Raw genomic sequence first — 21,796 nt, forward strand, 5'->3', positions numbered from 1 at the left:
ATGACCAATAGAGCTTATCCTAGGGGGTGCAAGGCTGACTTAATACTTGAAAGGCAATCAATGTAAACCACCATATTACAAAAGAAAAACTACATGATCCCATCAATTGATGCAGAAAATCATTTGACAAAATTTAGTGCTGATTTAACACAAAAGCTCTCAGAGGAAAAAAGGAATAAAGGGGGAACTTCCTCAACTTGATAAAGAACATCTAGCAACTCTCCCCTCAAAAAAACAAAAACTAAAAAATTACAGCTAATATCATACTTCATGTTGAAAGACTGTATGTTCCTTCCTCCCCCAAGATGGGAATCAGAGAAGGGCATCAGCTCCCACCACTGCTATGCAACACAGTTCTGGAGGTCGATAGTGCAATGAGGGAAGAAAAGGAAATAAAAGGCACACACATCAGAAAGTGAAAAATAAAACTGTTTATCAGCAGATGACTTGATCATTTATGTAGAAATGTCCAAGGAATCTACAAATACCTGGGGGAATGCAAACCAAAATTACATAATTTCTTTAAAATTTGATGAAAATGAAGACACCAAATGTCAGAATCTATAGCATACAATTAAATTAGTAATCAGAGGACAATTCATAGCTTTAAATAATCATATAACAAATATTAAGGAATAAAATAAGTAAACTAAACTCTAACTCAGGAAGCTAGTAAAGAAACAACAAAGTAAAACAAAAAGGCAAGAGGGAAATAATACAGATAAAATTGGAAAGTAACAGGTTAAAAAACAAAACCACAGTAGAACTAATAAATAAAGTGTTGGTTCTTCTTATGAAAACCTACAAAATATATGCCACTAACCTAATCAAGAAAAAAAAGAGGAAAACATAAAGGAGAAAACAGGAAAATTTTTTAAAAACTTAGGCCACTTCTTTGCATAACTATATATACATAAACTGGAAAACCTAGATCAAATGATCATTTCTAAGGAAATTGTAATTTGCCAAAACAATCTCAGGAGATAAGTTTAAACAGATAATATCTATACAGAATAAAGAAATTATCAAAGAATTGCCCTTCCCAAATAAACTAGAGCCAGATGGTTTCACAAGAGAATCTAACCAAATCTTTAAAGACCAAGCAATCCTAATGCTACTTAAACTATCTCAAAAGGAAAAGAAGAAAACTTTCTAATTCTTTTTGTGAATTAGTAAGAGGTACAGCTTATAGACCACCTCGGGTAAATCTTCCTCATAGAGTGCCCTCACTTTAATAATTCCCTCACTTCAGGAAAACATATGCACCTCACAGCACAATGTTGTTGGGGGTTTTTTTGGCTGACATTTATATAGGAAAAATGTATACTTCCCCCAAACCCAATCTAACATTTTTTAAAAGATTTACTTATTTACTTATTTGAGAGAGAGCAAGCTCAGGGGGAGGGGCAGAGGGAGGAGGAACAGACTCCCCGCTAAGTGCAGAGCCAGACCTAGGGCTCTATCCCAGTCCTCTGAAATCTCAACCTGAATCGAAATCAAGAGTCCGCTGTTTAACTGACTGAGCTACCCAGGCGCCCCTCAATATAACATTTTTAACAAAAAAAATGTAGGAAAAAACTCTCAGCCAAGATTCCAAGTTCAGTTGGTTAACTATGAGTTAATGGGTGGATGTTTTTGAAAAGTGTGGTAAGTTTCAATAAAGGAAGTGTCCAAAGCAATTGCTTATTAATAGCTGTTGTAACTGCGGTGATCAGGGAATGCATTAAGCCTTTTTTTGTCCTAATATGATAGTTTTTACTTTCAGTGTTTAACTATACTTTAATTATATTTCTAAAGATTTATTTATTTTTAGAGAGAAAGAGAGCACAAGCAGGGGGAGGGGCAAAGGGAGAGAATCCCAAGAAGACTCCCTGCTGAGTGTGAAGCCTGACATGGGGCTCGGTCTCATGACCCAGGGATGATGGCCTGCCTGAGCCAAAATCAAGAGTTGGACACACACACACACACACACACACACACACACACACAGAGTTGGACACTTAATTGACTAAGCCACTCAGGTGCTCCAGTTATATTTTTAAAAATTAATTGGGGATTTTGAGTACAACCAACTTTAATGCATTATAATTTTTATAGCACATTATAATTTTTTCCCATTTAAAATATTAGGAAATGAGGATCCCTGGGTGGCTCAGCGGTTTGTCGCCTGCCTTTGGCCCAGGGCGCGATCCTGGAGACCCGGGATGGAGTCCCACGTTGGGCTCCCGGCATGGAGCCTGCTTCTCCCTCCTCCTGTGTCTCTGCCTCTCTCTCTCTCTCTATGTCTATCATAAGTAAATAAATAAATCTTTAAAAAAATAAATAAAATAATAGGAAATGGAAACATTATAACGTGTGGATTAATGAAGTTAAGCATAAGGCAACTATATAGCATTCATATCTAAACCTAATGATACTTGAACATAAGATTAAAAAGCTACAGAACACAACTCACTTTATTTATTTTTTATTTTATTTTTTTAAGATGTATTTATTTATTCAGAAAGAGAGAGAGGCAGAGACATAGGCAGAGGGAGAAGCAGGCTCCATGCAGGGAGCCCAATGTGGGACTCGATCCTGGATCTATGGGATCACACCCCAGGCTGCAGGCGGCGCTAAACTGCTGCGCCACCGGGGCTGCCCACAACTCACTTTAAAATATGCAACACAGGGGATCCCTGGGTGGCTCAGCGGTTTAGTGCCTGCCTTCAGCCCAGGGCGTAGTCCTGGAGTCCCGGGATCGAGTCCCACATCAGGCTCCGTGCATGGAGCCTGCTTCTCCCTCTACCTATGTCTCTGCCTCTGTGTGTGTGTGTGTGTGTCTCATGAATGAATAAATAAAATCTTTAAAAAATATATGCAACATAATGATTCAGAAGAAATATATATTTGGCCACTCAGATGAATTTCTCAGATGCATCTGGCCCTCATCCACAGTTCCTGAGAACACTTCAGAGCCATAAAGGTGACTAATGAAGGTGACTTCTGGACTCCACCCAAGGGCAGAGGCTGATTGTCAGGAGGACTAACACACTAAGAGGGTGGAAACTTTCAGCCCCAACCCTGACGTCTAGGGAGAGAATAGGGGCTAGAGGAAGAATCAGCCAATAGCCAATGACTTAGTCAATCAGGACTTGCAACAAAGCCTCCATGAAAACCCAAAGACTGGGTTCAGAGAGCCTCTGGGTTGGTGAACAGATGGATACTGGGAAGAATGGCATGCCAGTAGAAGGTATGGAAGCTCCACATCCCTTCCCCAGACCTCACTCTATGTATCTCTTCATCTAGCTGTTGATTCTTATCCTTTATCGTATCCTTTAACAAACTGGTAAACTTAAGTGTTTCCCTGAGTTCTGTGAGCAAATTTAAAGAACTTAAGGAGGTCGTTGGAACTTCCACTCTGGAGCTGGTAGGTCAGAAGCACAGGTGACAGCCTAGGGCTTCTCACTGGTAACTGAAGTAGAACGTGGGAGGCACTCTTGTAGGACTGAACCCTTAGCCTGTGGAACCTGATGCTATCTACTAGTAGGTACTAGTAGTATTAGAATTGAGTTGAATTCTCAGATACCCTACTGGTGTTCAAGAATTGCTTGGTGCTTGGGGCTGGAGAACCTCTGCAATGTTGAAATTGGGTCTGAGAACCCTAAAAGAACTGACATCAGAAAAAAGCATCAACCCCAAAATCCTACATAAAATATTAACAAATCATAACATCACATTTAAAAAAAATATGTTAACTGGAGTGCCTGGCTGGCTCAGTCAATAGAGCATGTGGCTCTTCATCTTGGGGTTGTGAGTTCGAGTCCCGTGTTAGATGTAGAAATTACTTACAAGTCTTAAAAAAATGTTAACAAAGTGGAGTTTATTCTAAGATCGCAAAGACAGTTCAATAGCAGAAAGTTCATTCTTATAAATCCCCATATTTAAGGGGGAAAAGGTCTTGAAAAGGCCTTTAACAAAATTCAACCTCTATTCCAGATAAATACTTTTTGAAATAGGAATTAGTGGGTACCATACCTTGATTGTACACACATAAACACACACACACGCACACACACACACACACACACACCTCTCAAGCCCAAAACCAGAATCTTACTTAGTACAGGTAGAAATAAGGTAAGGGTGCCCACTAAATTCATTGTTACCTGATAGTGTATTAGCTAGTGCAATCATGCAAAAATCTAAAAGTTAAAAAAAATGAGAGCTCTAAATTGGAAAGGAATAGTTAGAACTATATTTGTAGAAGTTTTGAAAATATACTTGGAAAAAAGTCAAAGAGTCAATGCTAAAACTAATACACAATTTGAAAGCTCAGAAAGGTAATAGGATACAAAATTGACACAGAAAAGTCAATAGCCAAGATTTCTGCTCCTAACAGTAGCCATGACCGAAACCAAATTAACCCTTGCACCAGTAACAATCAGAAACACTAGACAGTAAGAGAATGAAAAGACAAGGGGGAAATCATTTCCAAACTACATACCTGATAAAAGACTTGTATCCAAAACACAAAAGAAATCTTAAAAATCAATAATTAGAAAACAAATAACCCAGTTAAAAAGAGGGCAAAAATGTCTGTTTTCAGGCTATAATGGAATTAAACTAGAAATCATAACAGAAAAATAGATGAAAAACCCCCAAATATGTAGAAATTAAATAGCACACTTCTAAGTAACATATGGGTCAAAGAGGAAATCTCAAGAGAAATGTAAAAATATTTTTAACTAAATGAAAATGAAAACAAGCAGTTTGCTGGATACAGCAAGAGCAATGCTTACAAGGAAATTTATAGCACTGAATGCATATATTAGAAAAGAAAGATTTAAAAATCAATAATCTAAACCCCCACCTTAGGAAACAAAAGAAAAAAAGCATTAAAAATAAACTGAAGGAAAGAAGTAATAAGAATTAGAGCAGAGGAGCACGTGGGTGGCTCAGCTGGTTAAGTGTCTGACTCTTGATTTCAACTCAGATCATGATCTCAGAGTCATGAAACTGAGCCACACATTGCCCATGCTGGGCGTGGAGCCTGCTTAAGATTCTCTCTCTCCCTTTCCCTCTTACCCTCCCTCCATCCCTTTCCCTCTCAAAAAACAATTTTTTAAAAAACGAATTAAAGCAGAAATAAATGAAATTGAAAACAGAAAATACATAAAGAATATCAACAAAACCAATGCAACTGTTTCTTTGAAAAGATCATTAAAAATGATAAGCCTCTACTTAGGCTAAGAAAAAAGAGGGAAAACACAAAATACTAATATAAGAAATGAAAGAGGGGACAGCACTACTGATTTCATGAACTTGTAAAGGATAATAAAAGAACACTATGAACAACCCTAGTCCCACAAATCCAATAACTTACATGAAATGGACCAATTCCTTGGAAGGACAAATCTGCCAAAAATTCAGACAAGAAGAAATAGACAATCTAAATAGGCTTTCTAACTATTAAAGAGATGGATTCATAAATTAACTGCCTTCCAAAATAGAAAGCACCAGGCCCAGATGGGTTCATTGATGGATTCTACCAAACATTCATTGTGATGGATTCTACCAAACACTTAAAGGAAGAAATTATACCAGTTGTCAACAATCTCTTCCAAAGGATAGAAGCAAAGGAAGTACTTCCCAACTCATTTTATGAGGTCACCATTACCCTAATAACAACACCAGACAAGGCATTACAAGAGAAGAAAACTATGGACCAATATTTCTCACGAACATAGATGCAAAAATTCTGAACAAAATATTAGCATATAAAATTCCACAAAGTATAAAAAGAATTATATACCATAGCCAAGTGGGATCTATCCCAGATATTCAAGGCTGGTCCAACATTTGAAAATCATTTAATAATCACAACAACAAATTAAAAAAGAAAAGTCACTTGATAGTTATCAATAGATGCAAAAAGTATTTGACAAAATCTAACACTCATTCATCATAAAAACTCTCAGTAAACTAGGAATAGAGGGAGACTTTCTCAACTTGATAAAGACTATCTTTTAAAAACCTACAGTTCACCTCATACTTAATGATGAGAAACTTGAAGTTTTCCCATTAAGATCAGGTCTACGAGGCGAGGATGTCACCTCTCATCACTCCTTTCAACATCAAGTTAGAAGTCCTTACTAATGCACTAAGGCAAGAAAAGGAAATAAAATGTATACAGACTGGAAAGGAAGATATAAAATTGGCTTTGTTCACGGATGATGTGATAATCTATATGGAAAACCCAAAAGAATAAAAAAAAAAAAAACCCTCCTGGCACTAAAAGTGATTCCAGCAAGGTTGCAGGATACAAGGTTAATACACAAAACTCAATTACTTTCCTATTTATCAACAATGAATAGGTGAAATTTGGAATAAAAAACACAGTATCATTTCTACTAGCTCTCCACAAAATGAAATTCTTAAGTATAAATCTACCAAAATATCTATAAGATCTACATATAGTAAACTGAAACTCTGATGAATGAAATCAAAGAACTAAATAAAGACAAATGTTCCATGTTCATGAACAGGAAGAGTTAATACTGTCAAGGTATCAGTTCTTCCCAACTTGACCTATAGAGTCAGTGCAATCCCAATCAAAATCTCAAGTTATTTTATGGATATCAGCAAAATGATTCTGAAGTTTATATGAAGAAGGAAAAGACCCAGAATAGCCAACATTTTGATACAGAAGGAGAAGAACAAAGTTAGAGGACCAATGCCACCCAACTTTAAGACTCACCATAAAGTTACAGTGATCAAGACAGTATTGTATCAGTGAAGAACAGACAAATAGAGCAACAGAACAGAATACAGAGCTCAGAAATAGACCCCTGGAAATACAGTCAAGTGATCACTGATAAAGGAACAAAGGTAAACAGTGGGGGCAACAATTGTCTCTTCAACAAATGGTGCAGGAGCAACTAGATGTCCACATGCAAAAATGAATATACATGCAGACATTACACCCTTCACAGAAGTTAAGTCAAAATGCCTCATAGACCTAAATGTGAGATGCAGAACAATAAAGCTCCTAGGGGATAACTTAGGAGAAAACCTAGATGACTTGTTTATGATGATCCTTCTTAAATATAACACCAAAGATATGATCCATGAAAGAAATAATGGATCAGCTGGACATGACTAAAATTAATAAATTCTGCTCTGTGAAAGACAAGGTCAAGAAAACAAGAAGATGAACCACAGATAGAAAATATTTGCAAAAAACATATCTGATAGAAAAATAGTGTTATCTAAAATTTACAAAGAATTCCATAAAAATCAAAAATAAGAAAACAAACTGACTTAAAAATGGGCCAAAGACCTTAATAAACACCTTACCAAAGAAGATAATGCAGATTGCAAATAAGTGTTTAAAAAAATGTCCCACATCACACATTATTAGGGAAATGCAAATTAAAACAATTTGATAGCACTACACATTCACAGAATGGCCAAAATATGGAGTAATGACCATACCAAATTCTGGCAAGGATGTGGAACAAGAGGAACACTCACACGTTACCAGTAGAAATGCAAAATGGTATAGACAGTTCACTGGTTTCTTACAAAATGAAACATACTCTTGCCATATGATCCAGCCATTATCTCCTTACCCAAAGAAGCTGAAAACAAGTTCATACAAAATCTTACACACAGACGTTTATAACATCTTTATTCATAAGTGCCAAAATTTGGAAGCAACCAAGATGTTCTCCAGTAGATGAATGGATAAATAAACTGTGGAACACCCAGACAATGGAAATTTTATTTGGTGCTGAAAAGAAATGAGCTCTTAATCCATGACAAGCCATGAAAGAACCTTAAATATATATTGGTAAGTGAAAGAAGCCAATCTGAAAAGTTTATGTACCCTATGACTCCAATGATGTTGCATTCTGAATAAGGTAAAACAATGGTCGCTAAAGAGATCAGTGGTTGCTTGAGGTTGGGGAGGGGGAGGGATGAATAGACAGGGCACAGAGAACTATTAGGGCAATTCAAATACTCTGTATCATATAATGATGGATATAGGTCATTGTACATTTGTCCAAAACCACAGAACGTACACCACCAAGAGGGGGCCCTAAGGTAAATGATAGACTTTAGGTCATTATGACACGTCAGCAGGCGCATCCTTGGTAACAAATGCACTGTCTGGTGGGGAATGTTGCTAACGGGGGAGGCTATGTATGTGAGGAGGCACCAAGTCATGGGAACTCCCTGCACCTTCCTCTCTATTTTGTTTTGAACCTTAAACTGCTCTTTAAAAAATTAAGTCCCAATTTTTTTTTCAAATAAGAAAATTAAAAAGCCAGCAAAAGATACAAACAGGTACCTCACCAAATAAGATATACAGGTGGCAAATAAGTGTATTAAAAGATGCTCAATATCACATGTCATTAGGGAATTGCAAAATAGAGCAATGAAATACCACTGCATACTTACTAGAATGGCAACAATACAAAACACTGACAACACCAGATGTTGGAGAGGGTGTGGAACAACAGGAAATCTCATTCACTGCTGGTGGGAATGCAAAACGATCCAGTCCCTTTGTTAGACTGTTTGTCAGTTTCTTACAAAGCTAAATAAAGTCTTACCTTACAATTCAACAGTCATACTCTTAGCTATTTACCCAAATGAGTTGAAAACATACAAAATCCTGAACATGAATGCTTAGAACAGCTTTATTCATAATTGCCAACATTTGGAAGCAACCAAGATGTCCTTCAGTCGGTGGGTGGATAAAATGTGGTATATCCAGACAATGAAATACTATTTAGCGCCAAAAAGAAATGAGCTATCAAGTCACGAAAAGACATGGAGAAAGAATCCAATCTGAAATGGCTATACACTGTATGGTTCCAACTACATGATTTTATGGAAAAGGCAAAACTATAGACACAGTAAAAAGATCAGTGGTGGCCAGGAACTGTACCTGCCTCATGGACAAAAGCCAGGTAGAAACCTTCGGCTTTTTCTCAGGCTTAGCCAGAGAGAATCAGAGCAGGGGGGCTGCCTTCCAGGAGTCTGGGAAGTCAGGCCCATTAATATCCACGGATGGTGAAACAAGAGAAGTGGCCAGGGAAAGCTTTCTCCCAAGAAGCAGAGAGGAGGAGCCTAAGAGCCAGAGCTAGCCACCTCCCATTGCTACAACTAGCATTGTACACTGGTTCAGGGCCCCAGGTAGAGCACCTGCACAAGGCATATGGGGCATATGCGTAGGTCTATGTGTATGGACGTATCTGCAAACACAGGCAGGTGTTTCATGGCACCTGGTCTCCTTGAGACCTAAATCTTCATCTGGCTTTGCATGTTAGCTCTGCTTCTGTGGCCTCTCCCTCTCCCCCCTGGAACGTTTCCTCTGCCCTTGGTGCACACACAGTGTGAGAAGACTGTATTTGATCTCTATAGGTCTTTCTCTACTAGACAGTGACCTGAAGATAGGAATAGCATCTTGTTTGCCCTGTACCCTCAATGTCTGCACATGGTCAGGAGCGGAGACGCTGCTCAATCAGGATCTCATGAACGTGTGAGTGAGGGGAAGAAAAAGAGGGGTTCAGGCAAAGGCCTGTGGGGACCTCAGAGCAGGGATCATAGAGCATGTAAGTCCGTGGGAAGACCATCACCCCAACAATTCCTCCTCCTCAGGCTAATTCTCAGCCCCCATCAAGTCTGGGACCATGATCCTTAGGAGCTTTCACACAACTACACAAAGTCATGCCTGTCCTGAGGTCTTCCCGATGAGACTGTAAGCCCCCCAAGGGCAGTCCTGGTCCCGCTCCCTCCTGCTGTCCCCCAGCACTCTAATTAATACCACTGAGCTGGTAATTTGCAAATATTCTTGGAAGAGAGGAGAATAGAGAATAGTGACATGTAATAGTAACAGTGCTCCTCTGGGCTACTGGGAAACAAAGAGATATCATCAAGGCACAGATGCACCACAAAGGACTTCCTCTGCAGCTGGTGGAATGGTTCATACCAGCATGCTCTGTCCCCAAAGAGTTGTCATGGGGGGGGGGGACAGCAAACGGAGCCTGTCCCGCTGATACGGGGAGATACTCACTGGGAACAGCCGCAGTGTCCCCAGGAGGACCGGTCAGCGTCACTGGGATATGCACAGTGGCACTCAGGTCTGAGGGTTGGCTGCCCATCCGTGTGACATTCCGCTGATTATCTGCATCCTCTGGCTGTTCCTCCACCTTCTGTAGACAAGTGCTGGGCAATGCATGTACAGGGCCCACACCCATCGTCCCACTGGCTTCTAGGTCACCGTGTGGCTCCCTGCAACCAAGAATATACATTAGAGTCTGATGCAGCCCCAAAATGCTATCCAGTCTGCAAAATCCAGCTCCTTATGCCCCCATCCAGATCAGATAAATCCCTGACCCATTCCTCTGCTACTCTGGCATTTCATATGGTTTTTATCACTTAATCTGTGTTTTCAGATCTGAAAGGTAAAATGGGGCTGACTCCCCTGACTGTCCCTGGCCTAAGACCAGACATGGAGTATGTATGTATGTAGGTATGTATATATATACACATATATACATACATACACACATAGAGTGGAGTGGGGGGAGGGGGACTGTTTGCAGAATGAAGAAGCCTGGAAGAGGATATTTCCCTAAGCTACTCCACCTGGAGCCCTGCCACACCAGCACAGAGCTCTGTACATAAAGACGGTGCCTGGACTGGGCTGATCCTGAGCTGTGGCCTCCAGTGCCATGAGTTCTGAGAGGTCTGTGGCCCACGGCAAGCACCCAGACTGTGGGCCTTAGCTTGGGGACTCCTGTGACACCAGGTTTCTCACAGAATTGGAGTCGGATCCTGTCCCAGCCAGGAAGCAGTCTGTGTGGCGCTGCTGTGGCCAGGCAGGAGGCCCTGTGTGTCATGGTCACCCAGCAGGGCCCTCTTCCCTTCTACCATTTAGCGCAGTGGCCTCCTCAGGCCTCCCTCAGGCTCTCCCCGATTTTCTCTTTTCTCTGGGCTGCTAGACTCTTCCCACACCAACGTGTCCGAAACCAGCCCCAACAATTTTCCCCCGTGTCCTCTTCCCCTCCTGCCGACGTTCACTGAACATACGCTGCCCCCCCCCATGCAGGTTTAATTATCCTACACGTCACCCCACGAGGCAGGATGGTCAGCATCGCAGAGGGAGAGTGGCACAGGGCGTGGTGGGGCAGCGGGGCAGCGGGGCAGCGGGGCAGCGGGGCACTCCCCCGGCACCCCCCCCCGGCACCCCCCCCCGGCACCCCCCGCCCCCGCCTCCACTGCAGACCCCCCCCCCCCCCCCGCCGGCCCTCGCTCCCTCACTTGGGCTGGTGGTTCCGCAGCTCCTTCTCCTTGTCGCGGTCCTCGGCCTCGCCCTCCTTCTCCGCGGCCTCCTTCTCTGCGTCCTCGTGCGTGGGCAGCGCCTTGTGCCGCGCTCGGTGCCGCCGCGCCGGCTCCTCCCCGCTGCCGGCCTCCCTGGGCCCAGCCCGGGGGCCGCCGCGGTGGCGCGCGCGCCGCTCGCCCTTGGCCCCGGCGGCGCCGCCCTCCTTGCCCGGCTCGGGCGCGTGCCGGTGGGCGCGGTGGCGCCGGGGCTCCCGCTCGGCCGCCTCCTCCGGGGAGCCGCGCCGGTGGTGGCGCCGGCCGCCCTCGGGGCCCGGGCCGCGGCCGCGCTCGCTCCGGGCCTCCTTGCTGCGGCTGCCGTGCGGCCGCGGCCGCTCCTCCCGGGCCCCCGGCTCCCCGGCCTCGGCCTTCGGGCCGTCCGCCCTGTCCTGCTCGCCCGCCGCCGCCGGGGCCGGGGCCGGGGCGGGGGCCGGGGCGGGGGCGGGGGCCGGGGCCGGGGCCGGGGCCTTGTCGCGGTGCCGGTGATGCCTGCGCGGCGGGTCGGCGCCCTCGGCGGCCTCCGCGCCCTCGGGCCGGGCCTTGCCCCCGGCGGGAACCCGCGGCCCGTCGCGGCCCAGCTCCACCACGAGCGGCCGGTCCAGGTGCGTCTTCATGTCGGGGCGCAGGTGGCGCGTGGTGGCGTAGCGCAGCCGCTCGTCCGGGTCCATCTCGCTGTACAGCGCCTCGCAGCTGGCCCGCAGGTTCTGCAGCCGCAGCTGGCTGGCCCGCTGCTCCCACACCGAGCGCGCCTTGGCCGAGTTCTGCGGCCTGCTGTGGGGAGACCGGCAGTGAGCGGAGGCCCCCTGGGCCGCTCTCCAACCTCCCTGCCTCACAGGGAAGCCACAGATGGACACAGCGATGGAGGGATGGCAGAGAGGGTGCAGGGAGGGGGGGTGGCAGGAGCCCTCAAGACCGCCAGCAGTCAGTGCAGAACAAGGAGGCGATACCCAGGGTAACAAGGATTCAGCACTGCCCCTACCGCATCGTGATCCCAGAGACTGTGAGAGCAACAGCCTGGGGGCGGGGGCGGGGGCTCAAGGCCACCCTGGAGGGTGTACAGGGGCCCTTGGCCAAGGGATGCAGGGCAGTGGGAATGATAGGCACCAGCATGAGGTGGCAGACAGGCTTCCAGGGCAGGTGGGCTGCCAGCCAGGAAGGCCAACATGGGGAGAGTAGGGGGCAGCGCCCAAATGGGGCAGGGCTAAGGAAGAGGCAGAAGGCAGCGAGCCCCCTTCAGCAGTCCTGGAGCCTGGGGCCTTGCTGTAACATAGAGTAGAGCTGCCCGGGGAGGGGCTTCTCTATCTCCACTTCCAGAAAAACAGCCACTGGCCAGAAGGAGACAGGGATGTTTGTGAGAGACCCTGAGAAGAGGCGGGCCCTTGGGAATGAGGCGGGCAGCAGCCTGGGGAGCAAGGGGACAGTGGCAGCAGCCCTATCAGGGGCAAAGGGTAAGCTGTGCCTAAGCTGGTCAGCCCCATCTGGGCAGCTGCCATTTGGTTCAGTGACCACTTGCTCCCAGGAACCCAGCAGTTAGGTCTAGGGCTAGAGATGGGATCTCCTGTGTTCCTCAATGCCCTCCCCTCTCCTGGCTCCACAGAGAGCCCAGTCCATCCACCCGAGCAGAGAGGAGCCCTCCAACACCAGGCACGGTGCTCCAGAGTCTCGGCCCTCACTGCACAGGCTACCAAAGGCTTGACCCCCTCCAGCCTCACCCACACGGTCCCATGTGGGGCTCCACAGCCCAGGGTACACAGGAAGCCATTTGCATTCTGGAATCTGTGCTGAAAAAGGCCTCCAAAGTAGGCAACCTCAGTCCCACCTCGGCCAAGCAGAAACCTCATCTGAGGCCAGAGTCTTGTCCTTCAGCCTCTGGAGGTTTCTAGACCCACCCTGGTGGTGGTGGTAGTAGCACCTGTGTTGTTCAGAGCCACACTGTGCTGTGGGCTACAGTGCCCACCTCATCCAATCCTCACAACTACCTCAGGAATTAGGTGCTGCTCCTGTCCCCATTTCATAGGTAAAGACACTGAACTTATTAGAAGGCATGACTCACAGAGAGCCCCACAGCAAGTCACTGACGGAGCCAGGATCAGACGCAGGCAAAGGCAAAACAGGAAAAAAAAAAAAAAAAAAAAGGTCATCTAAAGATGCGAGGCCTTGGCCAGACCCCAACTGCACTGACGGCACAGAGTCACAGCCTGAGGGCCCTCAAACCAGGGCCCAGGCTGGACAGGCCACCAGCTCCAGTGCCCTGGGTCACTGAGCACCATGCTGACCTGCAAAGACAGAGGTGGCCAGGTGTGGGAAAAGCCTAGTCCCTGCAATTGACCTGCACAAAGTTTATGATGCCAAAGCCTACCTCTTTGGAGGTAAAGTCCAAGCTCCAGCGTAGGGAGCCATTTCCAGGGCAGTGCGTCAAAAATACGGAAGCAGAAGAATACAATATCTGACTCGCACCTAGGAGTCCATACTGTGGGCACGCAGGGCAATGCACGGGGAACAACTGTCAGGCTCTCTGGCCATCTGCTAACCCACACCTTCGGCTGCCACAGCAGGCCCTGACCTGCCTCCTCTGACACATGTGCTTCCCTGATCCTGGGGACTCCTTGCAACAGTCCTAACACCTTCTGTTTCTTCAGCTTCAGCCTAGAGCCACTGGGGACCTACCCATCCCAGCCTGGCACCAAAACAAATGACCCAACTCCAAACAATGCTGAATTGTGTGAAGAGGATGACAGCACTAAGGGGCACTCCTCAGGCATAGGAGCCCGTGAGGACAGACAGCCAGGCCGGCAGCCTGACATAGGCCTAGACTCAGCTCCGCTTGATCAGCAGGGTCAGTGTTGGATGCAGCCCAAGACCTGGAGGCCAGTTCTCTGTCAGAGCAGACCGGCAGTAACGACAATGGAGACACTGCAGTGGCTCGGAGCTCGGGTGAGGATGGGTTCCTGCTGACATGGCTCTGCCCTCGCCCTGACACTGAGCTGCAGCAACTTCTCTCCCAGGAACCAGCTACACTTCACAAAGGAGTGAGCTACCTGCTAAATGAGGCTGATGGACTCCCCTCAGAACTTCCCAGGGGAGCAAGACCCTGAGCAGCCTGGGTCTCTCGGCCTCTCTGGGCCCTAACAGGGATGCCACCTCAAACTGTCTGGACCCACTCACCCCTCAGTAATATCCTGGCTCCCTCTCTGGTCTGCACCAGGCCTGTCCTCCTTGTCAGTGCCTGAGCCAGCCTGCACCCCCCAGCTGCTGTTCTGTCCTTGCTCTGTCTGGCACATTAAAGTAGTGTGGCCACCACTGGCCTCTCACTCTCTACCTCTCCACCTGGTTCACCAGCAGCAAGAACACGAGGGTGGGGGCCAGGCTACTATCTGATGCACAGTGACGATAATTCAGGCAAAGTCCTTATTTTAAAAGGCCCTGTAAGGAGTCACATGGGGCAGCAGTTCCCACAGTGTCTCGACCCCCTTGCTGGTGTAGCCCTATCCAGCCACACCCAACCCAGGCTGTGGATGCCTGAAGGACCCAAAAAGGAGCCTCAGTGGCATGGCTCTGCTTTGAGGTCTCTGGGATAACAGAGCCAGATACCCATAGCTGCTGATATCGTAAAGCAGCCCTCACTGTGATGCCATCGATACCTACATCCACATCCCACTCCACCCTGTGAATCAGTCATCCAGGATCCAACTTTCTTACTCTGTGAGACATCAGAGCCCCATCTGCCAGCAGCCCCAAGTGCTTGTAAGCAAGCCCAATTTAGCCTTATGCTAGCTGAGTAGGGAACAGGTGGCTCCGGGGTGGCAAGAGCTCCCACACCACCTGAACATAGAGAGGGCACCTGGCTACCCCCATCCAGGTGTGCTGACTAGACTCAACCACACCAGGGACTTCTCACCTGCAAGAGTTGGTTTTAGCCCCGGGAGGAAGCCCCCAGGGGTAAGCGTCCCCAGGACCACTTCCCCAGACTGGTGTCACCTCCAAGAGGGACATGCTGGGGTTTCTATGGCTCTACCTCAGGCTCTGGGCTATCATGAGACAGAAGCTCTGCTCTTGCTAGGACAACTCCCTAAGGATCACAGATACATTCTCTCTCAAGTCAAAAAGGATGGGGCAGGAGGACCCCATAAATGTCCTCAGTGAGTCCTAGTGAACACTCTACTTTGTGGGAACCACGAGGAGATAGCAGTGGCCACCTCAGGAGAAGCAGAGAGCCTCAAGACACCAGAGGGACAGCACACAGACAGCAGACAAGAGGACCAGGAGGGAGAGGAGGAGGGGCTGAGCTCAGAGAGCCTGATGCCCATGAGCAGGGCTCGGGAATGTCAGGAAGCATGCCCACTGTCCCCTGTCAGCTGCAGAAGGGTTTCCTGGAGCTGCCCTCGAAGCAAGTGGTTTGAGGTGGAAAAGCAGTTAGGAGTGGAGGGGGGTGTTCGCATGTAGCTGCCATGAAGCCACAGATGGGTATCGTAGCAGAGCAACTCACGGTGAGTTTACGCTGGAGACAGATGAGCTGCGAGATACAGCACCTCGAGTGTGCTTTACAAAACTGCACATGCAAAAAACAAAACAAAACACAAGTGAGAAAACCAGAGAGGGTTCTAAGGGACACAGAACACATTTAAGCCACATCAGGTCAGGGTGCAGGCTGCAGTGTGCATCTGGGCAGGAGGCCAGGGACGCTTCCATCAGAATGGGCACCAGTTGAGACCTCGGGGTAAAAGAGAAGTTGAGAAAGAAAGAGCATCGGCAGAGAAGTGACATTGAAAAGAACACAGCACACCCCACCATGGCTGGAAGACAGGGAGCTGTGAGCTGGGGACCCATCCACTCCAGCTCAGCACGTTCTGCCCCTAGAAGGGCAGCAGGGTTGGAAAGAGCCAGCACCACATGCCCCTAAATTCCAAGTGGCCCTCCCCTGCCACTTGGTGTCCCACTCCCACGGGGCCATGGTGGGATGACCTGTGCACCTGCCGTGCCTTCAGGATGGACCAAGGCCAGCTGCCACAGAACACCTTACCTTTGGGCTTCACCTGAGCCCTGCTGTCTGTCCACCCTGCACCAGTCCCCTTGGCTCCTCAGGCTTTAAACCAGGTGCCTCCACAACCCTCCCAAGGGCAAAGAGGCTACATCTCCAACCCACTTCCTTTGGGTGTAATCCAAGCCATTTCCTAGTGACTTTCTGGAAGCTTTTCCAGAATCAACAGAGAAACCAAAAATCTCTACCATCATTCCCCCTTAAGGATGTTTCCCCTGGGGAGAACCACATGGCTTCCCAGCTCTTCCTTCTCATGGCTGAGTCTACACACATTTGTGAGGTGTTCAAAGCAGCTCATCCACCTGCAGGTCCTGGGTGCAAATAGGTGTGTATGAGAGAGAAAGAGAGAAAGAATGTGCAAATCAGTGTGTGACTGAGTGTGAGTGTGGAGGTAAGTGTATGAATGAGCAGGAGGTTGTGACTCAGCATGTGTGTGAGTGTGAATGTGTATGAGCATGAGTGCGTGTGACAGTGACTGTCGGGGACTGTGAATCATGGAAGCTGAGTGAAGGGTGTGAGTGAGTGTGTGCAGCAGCACTTGGAAGTCCAGGTGAAGAAAAGGGTGACAGCAGAGAGCTGTCACCCCTAGCATCCCTTCCCCCCCGGTCACCTGAGGCTGCAGCCCAACTCCAAGGGACGGGGCATGGAGCCCCTCGGGTGAAGCTACACAGCCCAGGGGAGCCTCTCAACATTAAAGACAGTAAGGGCCCCTCAGCACCCAAGGCATCACAGAGAATTTCTGGACCAGTCCTCTCACTTTACAGACCACACAGCATGGCTGTGGGGAGCAGCATGGAGATGCGTGTCACGCAAGGATCTCGCTCTCACCCCAGCCCAGCAGAGGGGGAAGAAGGAGGAGCCACCTGTCCACCCAATACGACTCACCAGGAGAGCAGAAACAGCTGGGAGGGTGGGGGGCAGTGAACAGACAGACAGGAGCCTGAGCCTCAGCTTCCAGGGCTCAGAGGTCTCCATACAAACAGGAAAGCAAATACCAACACCTTGTCCCACACACACGCAGGAATTGAGACCTGGCCCAGTGGGCAGGATCTTCAGTGACCACATCACGCTGACAGCCGTGTGTGACAGAGGCAGACTGGGGACATGCCGTACAGGACAAAGCTCCAGCACCTATATCCCCAGAGAACCTGCAGGGCCTACAGCTAGCCCGAGAAGGGGAGCACAGAGCCCATGCCTGGACACACTGCAGGCTGGCACAACAGGAATGAGCTGACACCAAGCTCAGGAGCCACCATGAGGCAGCACACCTGTGCATCCCCAGGAGCCCTGCCAGGAGAAAAGCAGCACAGGGTGGTGACCAGGCCAACATCTGGTATTGTCAGATACCCTGGGCATGCCCTGTGCAGCCCTCTACCTACGTAGCAGTGTCCCCAGATAAGGAACCTCCAGACCTTCCTTGGTGGCCTGACATGGTCTCCAGGGTTGTGCTGAGGGCCCCAGTGCCTGCCTCTCTGGGGTCTCAGCCCCAATGGGAATGGAGACCTGCCACAAACCCCTAAGGTGTAGGCAGCTCTGCAGGTATGGGCCTGGAGGGGCAGTGCACTCAGCTCCCAGAGCAGAAGAGGCAAATGCCAAACAGAAACCCCTAAGACCCAATGAATATGTGAAAGGCTCACCTGCAACCTCTGCTAAAGCAGACCACCAGCAGTCTACGAAGCTCCAGGAGAAGGGGCTGTCTGCTGGATCACCACAACCTCCTCAGAGCAAGCCCAGGACCAAGCCGACCGAGTCACTGAATCGGCCAAACAAAACGCAGAGACAACTGGACACCAAGCCACCCAGCAGCTGAGTAATGACTCCGACTCTGTGTCCTGCCTGGCTCCCCGCAGGCCTCCTGCATCCCTGCCCAGACCCGCCAGGGGCCCGTAACTCCTCTAGCTGCTTCTTCTCCAGAGGCCAGGGCTTCCTACTTGGCTGAGGGGCTAGTCCTCTGCACAAGGCCTTCCTAGAACCCAGGCCATCACCCTGGGGACAGCCAGACCAGAATAGGGCTGCATGATGTGCACACACACTCATACCTGCACACCCACGCTCCCAGCAAACTCATCCACATGCCAGCACACCCAGCAGCACAGATGTATTTGTCACCACAGACATACCTCTGGCTGGTCCTAGGGAACCCGGAGAGGGAGGGAGGCTAGCGGGACTAGCATGGGAGGTAGAAGCTATGCGGTGGGGTGGGCATGCCACCCAAGATATGTCAGCAGCTCCGGATGGACTTGGCCTGGCCTAGAGAGCAAGCTTCCAACAAAAGAGCTTCTCTGTGCTCTCTCACAGCCACCCTGACGTTAGGCCAGACTTTCCTCCCACCTTCCATTCCTCCCTGCCCCCAGCGGCGACCTCCCCCAGGACACTGCAGCCTTTGGCCCCGGGCTGGGCACTCTGTCCCAACTCTGAAGGTCCTAACACTTCCAAATGTGGCTCTGCAACATGCCATGAGGCCCAGTTGCACCAGGGAATCCTCGGCCTTGCCTTCGCCTTTTCTCCTCATCAAGGCTTCCCCTTGACCTCTGTTCCTGTACCAAAACCTCAAAGCCATTTGGGAAACTGCATGAAGTCTCTCGGGCTCCTGAAGTACCAGCTGGAATCCTCTGGCTCACGGGAGCCACCCAGGACTGCTGAGGAGTGAATCAGAGCCAATCCTACCCATGATGGGAGAGCCATGCACTGCCACACCCTGCTCCAGCTCAACCTGGGAGAAGCCGTGAAGGCTCTTCCTGGTGAACCCTCTTCTCAAAAGCTCCCACAGGAGGGGAGCCATTCCTTCTTATCACAGCTCCTGGGGGTGGGGAGGGGGCTATGTCCTAAGAGGCTCCAGCCAACGCAAGGGAAACTGAGAAAGCCCCCAGAAGGAGTGTTCTGCTGAGGGCCCAGCTGCCAGACTCTGCAGCAGCCCCCACCCACCACCCCGCTATCCACCCCCCAGAGCCTTACGCAGCAGCGATGGAGATGTTTGCAGCAGACATGGGGCTGACTTCAGCCACTTCTTTGGCCTTTTGCAGAGCAAGCTTCTGATTGGCTGCTTCTTCCATCTCCTCTTCGTCCTGTTTGAACAGACAGAAGGGTGCAGCTAGCCTTGGGAGTGCTGCATCTGTGCTGATGGCATCAGCTCTTCCTCTCGTGGTCTCTGAGTCCTTCCTGCCCTCTGAACCTGTGGGCCAGGCAGCAGCTCCAGCATTGAGCTCCCCAGTAGCCTTCAGGGACCACCCCCCCTTCTGTACCTGCCTCAACACCTTTCGCCATGGGCTGTCTCCCAGGTGCTCATAGCTGGTGACTTACACCCCCACTCCTGAGCTGAAGCCGCAGGGACCCAGCTGCTGCCTACATGCTTGTCCCACAGCGTTTCAGACTTGGTGCTGTCCAAATGCAAGCCCATCCGTCCTTTCTTCTCACCTGCTGCCCCTCCACCACAGGAGAACCTGTCACTTGGACGAAGTTAGTCTCTGCCCCAGAGCCATGAGCAAAAGCAAAGGATGGGTCTCTGCACCCTGAGCCTAGGTCCTGGCCCAGCATGGCCCGCAGGAATTGTCACCAGGAGTGGGTCTAGCAGGGGCACCTCCCAGTCTCTGAGCTTTCCTACCTGTCCCCAGCTGTGACTGGAGAAAGTCCCTCCCTGTATCTACCTGGACAGCCACTCACAGTGTCTGACTGTGTTCCCTCCACCACCGAACTCCTGGGGAGGACCCCACAGCTCTCTGACACGTACAGATAACCTGACCTGTCTCTGCCCTCCATGGGAAGGGGAGTGGACACCTGGGCAGGCCTTTTGGCCCTGACCCCATGTCACTAGGCAAAACCAACATGCTCTGCTCCTGGGATCTGGATGAAAAGCTCTGGGCTAAGCCCGTGGGCCCAGGAAGGGAAACCAAGGCCTCCACATCATCCAACTAGACTGCTGAAACCACCATTATTTTCCCCAAAAAAAACCCAATTCCCTGGCCTGCCTGGCTTCCATGGAAAGTGGCATTCCCAGTGTGGCCCAAAATGTCCAAAATCTTCTCCTAGAGGCCCCCAAAATGACAAAAACTAAGACCCCTGTTAGCTGCCTGCAGATTCTCCACCATACTGAAGAGGTCCTCAAGCTTGAGGCCCCAGAGAGGAAGCAAAGCCTGATCTATCATAGAATTCCCCTATCGAGGTCCATCTATTTTTTGCCCCCCGAGGTCCGTCTTTAAACTATGGACTCCACCCTGGTCGACAGCCCTCCAGGGCAGAGGATGAGTTTCTACAAACTCCACTGAGTTTATTTCCACTTTAAAAAGAACCTGATGCTGTAATACATTCTGGGAACATAAGGAGAGATAGCCATCCCAGGAAATGCCCCACAGCCTGATACAGTGAGGCCTCTGCCTGCCCCAACTCCCAAAGAAAGGGAATTCCTGAATTGGTCAGGTGGCTCAAAAGTGCCATTGCACAAGCGGTCTGTTCCTGGAGACAGGGTCCCAAGAACATCACCTCTCTGACATGTCTTCACCCACAGCACAACTTGAAAAGACAGTGAGAACTTGGGGCTCTCAAGCTCAGCCCTGCCCCAAGACAGCCGGTGCTCCTGGGCAGCCCCAGTTCATATGGTCCTGGAAATCCTGACACTAAGATGTGCTCTGTGGATACAAAGGTTCTCCCCCCACCCACCTGTGCCCCCATTAGCCCAGCCAGGAGCCCAGCCAGGAGCCAGGGACAGTCATTCTCCAGCCACTCCTAGAGGGCTAAGTCCTGGCCAACAGCAGAAATGAGCAGCCCAGTGGGCCTTCCAGGTCTTGGGAAGGCAGCTGCCAGAGCAAGGGAGGCATCTGTACCCACAGGCACTGCCGCAGCCTGCATCTGTGCCAGGAAGAGAGGAAGTCTGAGCAGGAGCAAAGGAAGACACGCTGACTAGGCCTGCCTCCACCTGGAGCCCTCCTTCCAGAGAGCAGGGTGGGGGCAGCAGGGGCACTGGACCACACACACCACCAGAAGCAGAGTAGCACAGGTGTGCCTTCCTCGGTGTGAGAGCCAGGACGTGCTAGGTGGTTAGGGCTGGACTGCATCAGACACACACAGGGATGTGCATAGGTGTGAGCTCCAGCACATAGACACACACTCAAAGAGGAGTGCTCTGTGGATACAAGGGTTCTCCCCCCCAACTGTGCCCTAACAGGCCACATGCTCAGCCAGGAGGGCAGGGACTCCTGCAGCCATACCCCCCACACTGGGAGCCAGAGCAGGTCAAAGCACAAGCCTGAGGCCAAAGCAGCAGGAAACCCAGCTACACCATCCATGGTGTGAGGGTGAAGGTAACCAGGCAGGGGGCTGTGTCATCAGGAAGAAAGCCACAGGGGAAGACACATGTAATCACATCCCCCGCCAGGTTCAAGGATGAGAGAT

General features: G+C 49.4%; 1 protein-coding gene across 8 annotated transcripts in view; it reads right to left on the reverse strand.

Moving 5' to 3' along the window:
- CACNA1B (calcium voltage-gated channel subunit alpha1 B) overlaps positions 1–21,796 on the reverse strand; it is a 196,327-nt gene that overhangs the window by 80,663 nt on the left and 93,868 nt on the right. For 5 of the 8 annotated variants that reach the window (XR_007413239.1, XR_007413238.1, XM_049114901.1 and 2 more), the window contains exons 18-21: positions 19,367–19,476; positions 15,860–15,922; positions 11,317–12,144; positions 10,067–10,284 (exon numbers count right to left, since the gene is read on the reverse strand). Coding sequence is in view for 6 of the 8 variants with exons in the window: in XM_049114901.1 (XP_048970858.1) it covers positions 10,067–10,284; positions 11,317–12,144; positions 15,860–15,922; positions 19,367–19,476 (1,219 nt within the window). In the remaining 2 variants the exon portion in view is untranslated. The remainder of the gene's footprint in view (positions 1–10,066; positions 10,285–11,316; positions 12,145–15,859; positions 15,923–19,366; positions 19,477–21,796) is intronic. The other 3 variants (XM_025476036.3, XM_025476035.3, XM_049114902.1) reach the window with 2 other exon arrangements.

Source organism: Canis lupus, chromosome 9, assembly GCF_003254725.2.
Source record: "Canis lupus dingo isolate Sandy chromosome 9, ASM325472v2, whole genome shotgun sequence".
Lineage (NCBI taxonomy): Eukaryota > Metazoa > Chordata > Mammalia > Carnivora > Canidae > Canis > Canis lupus.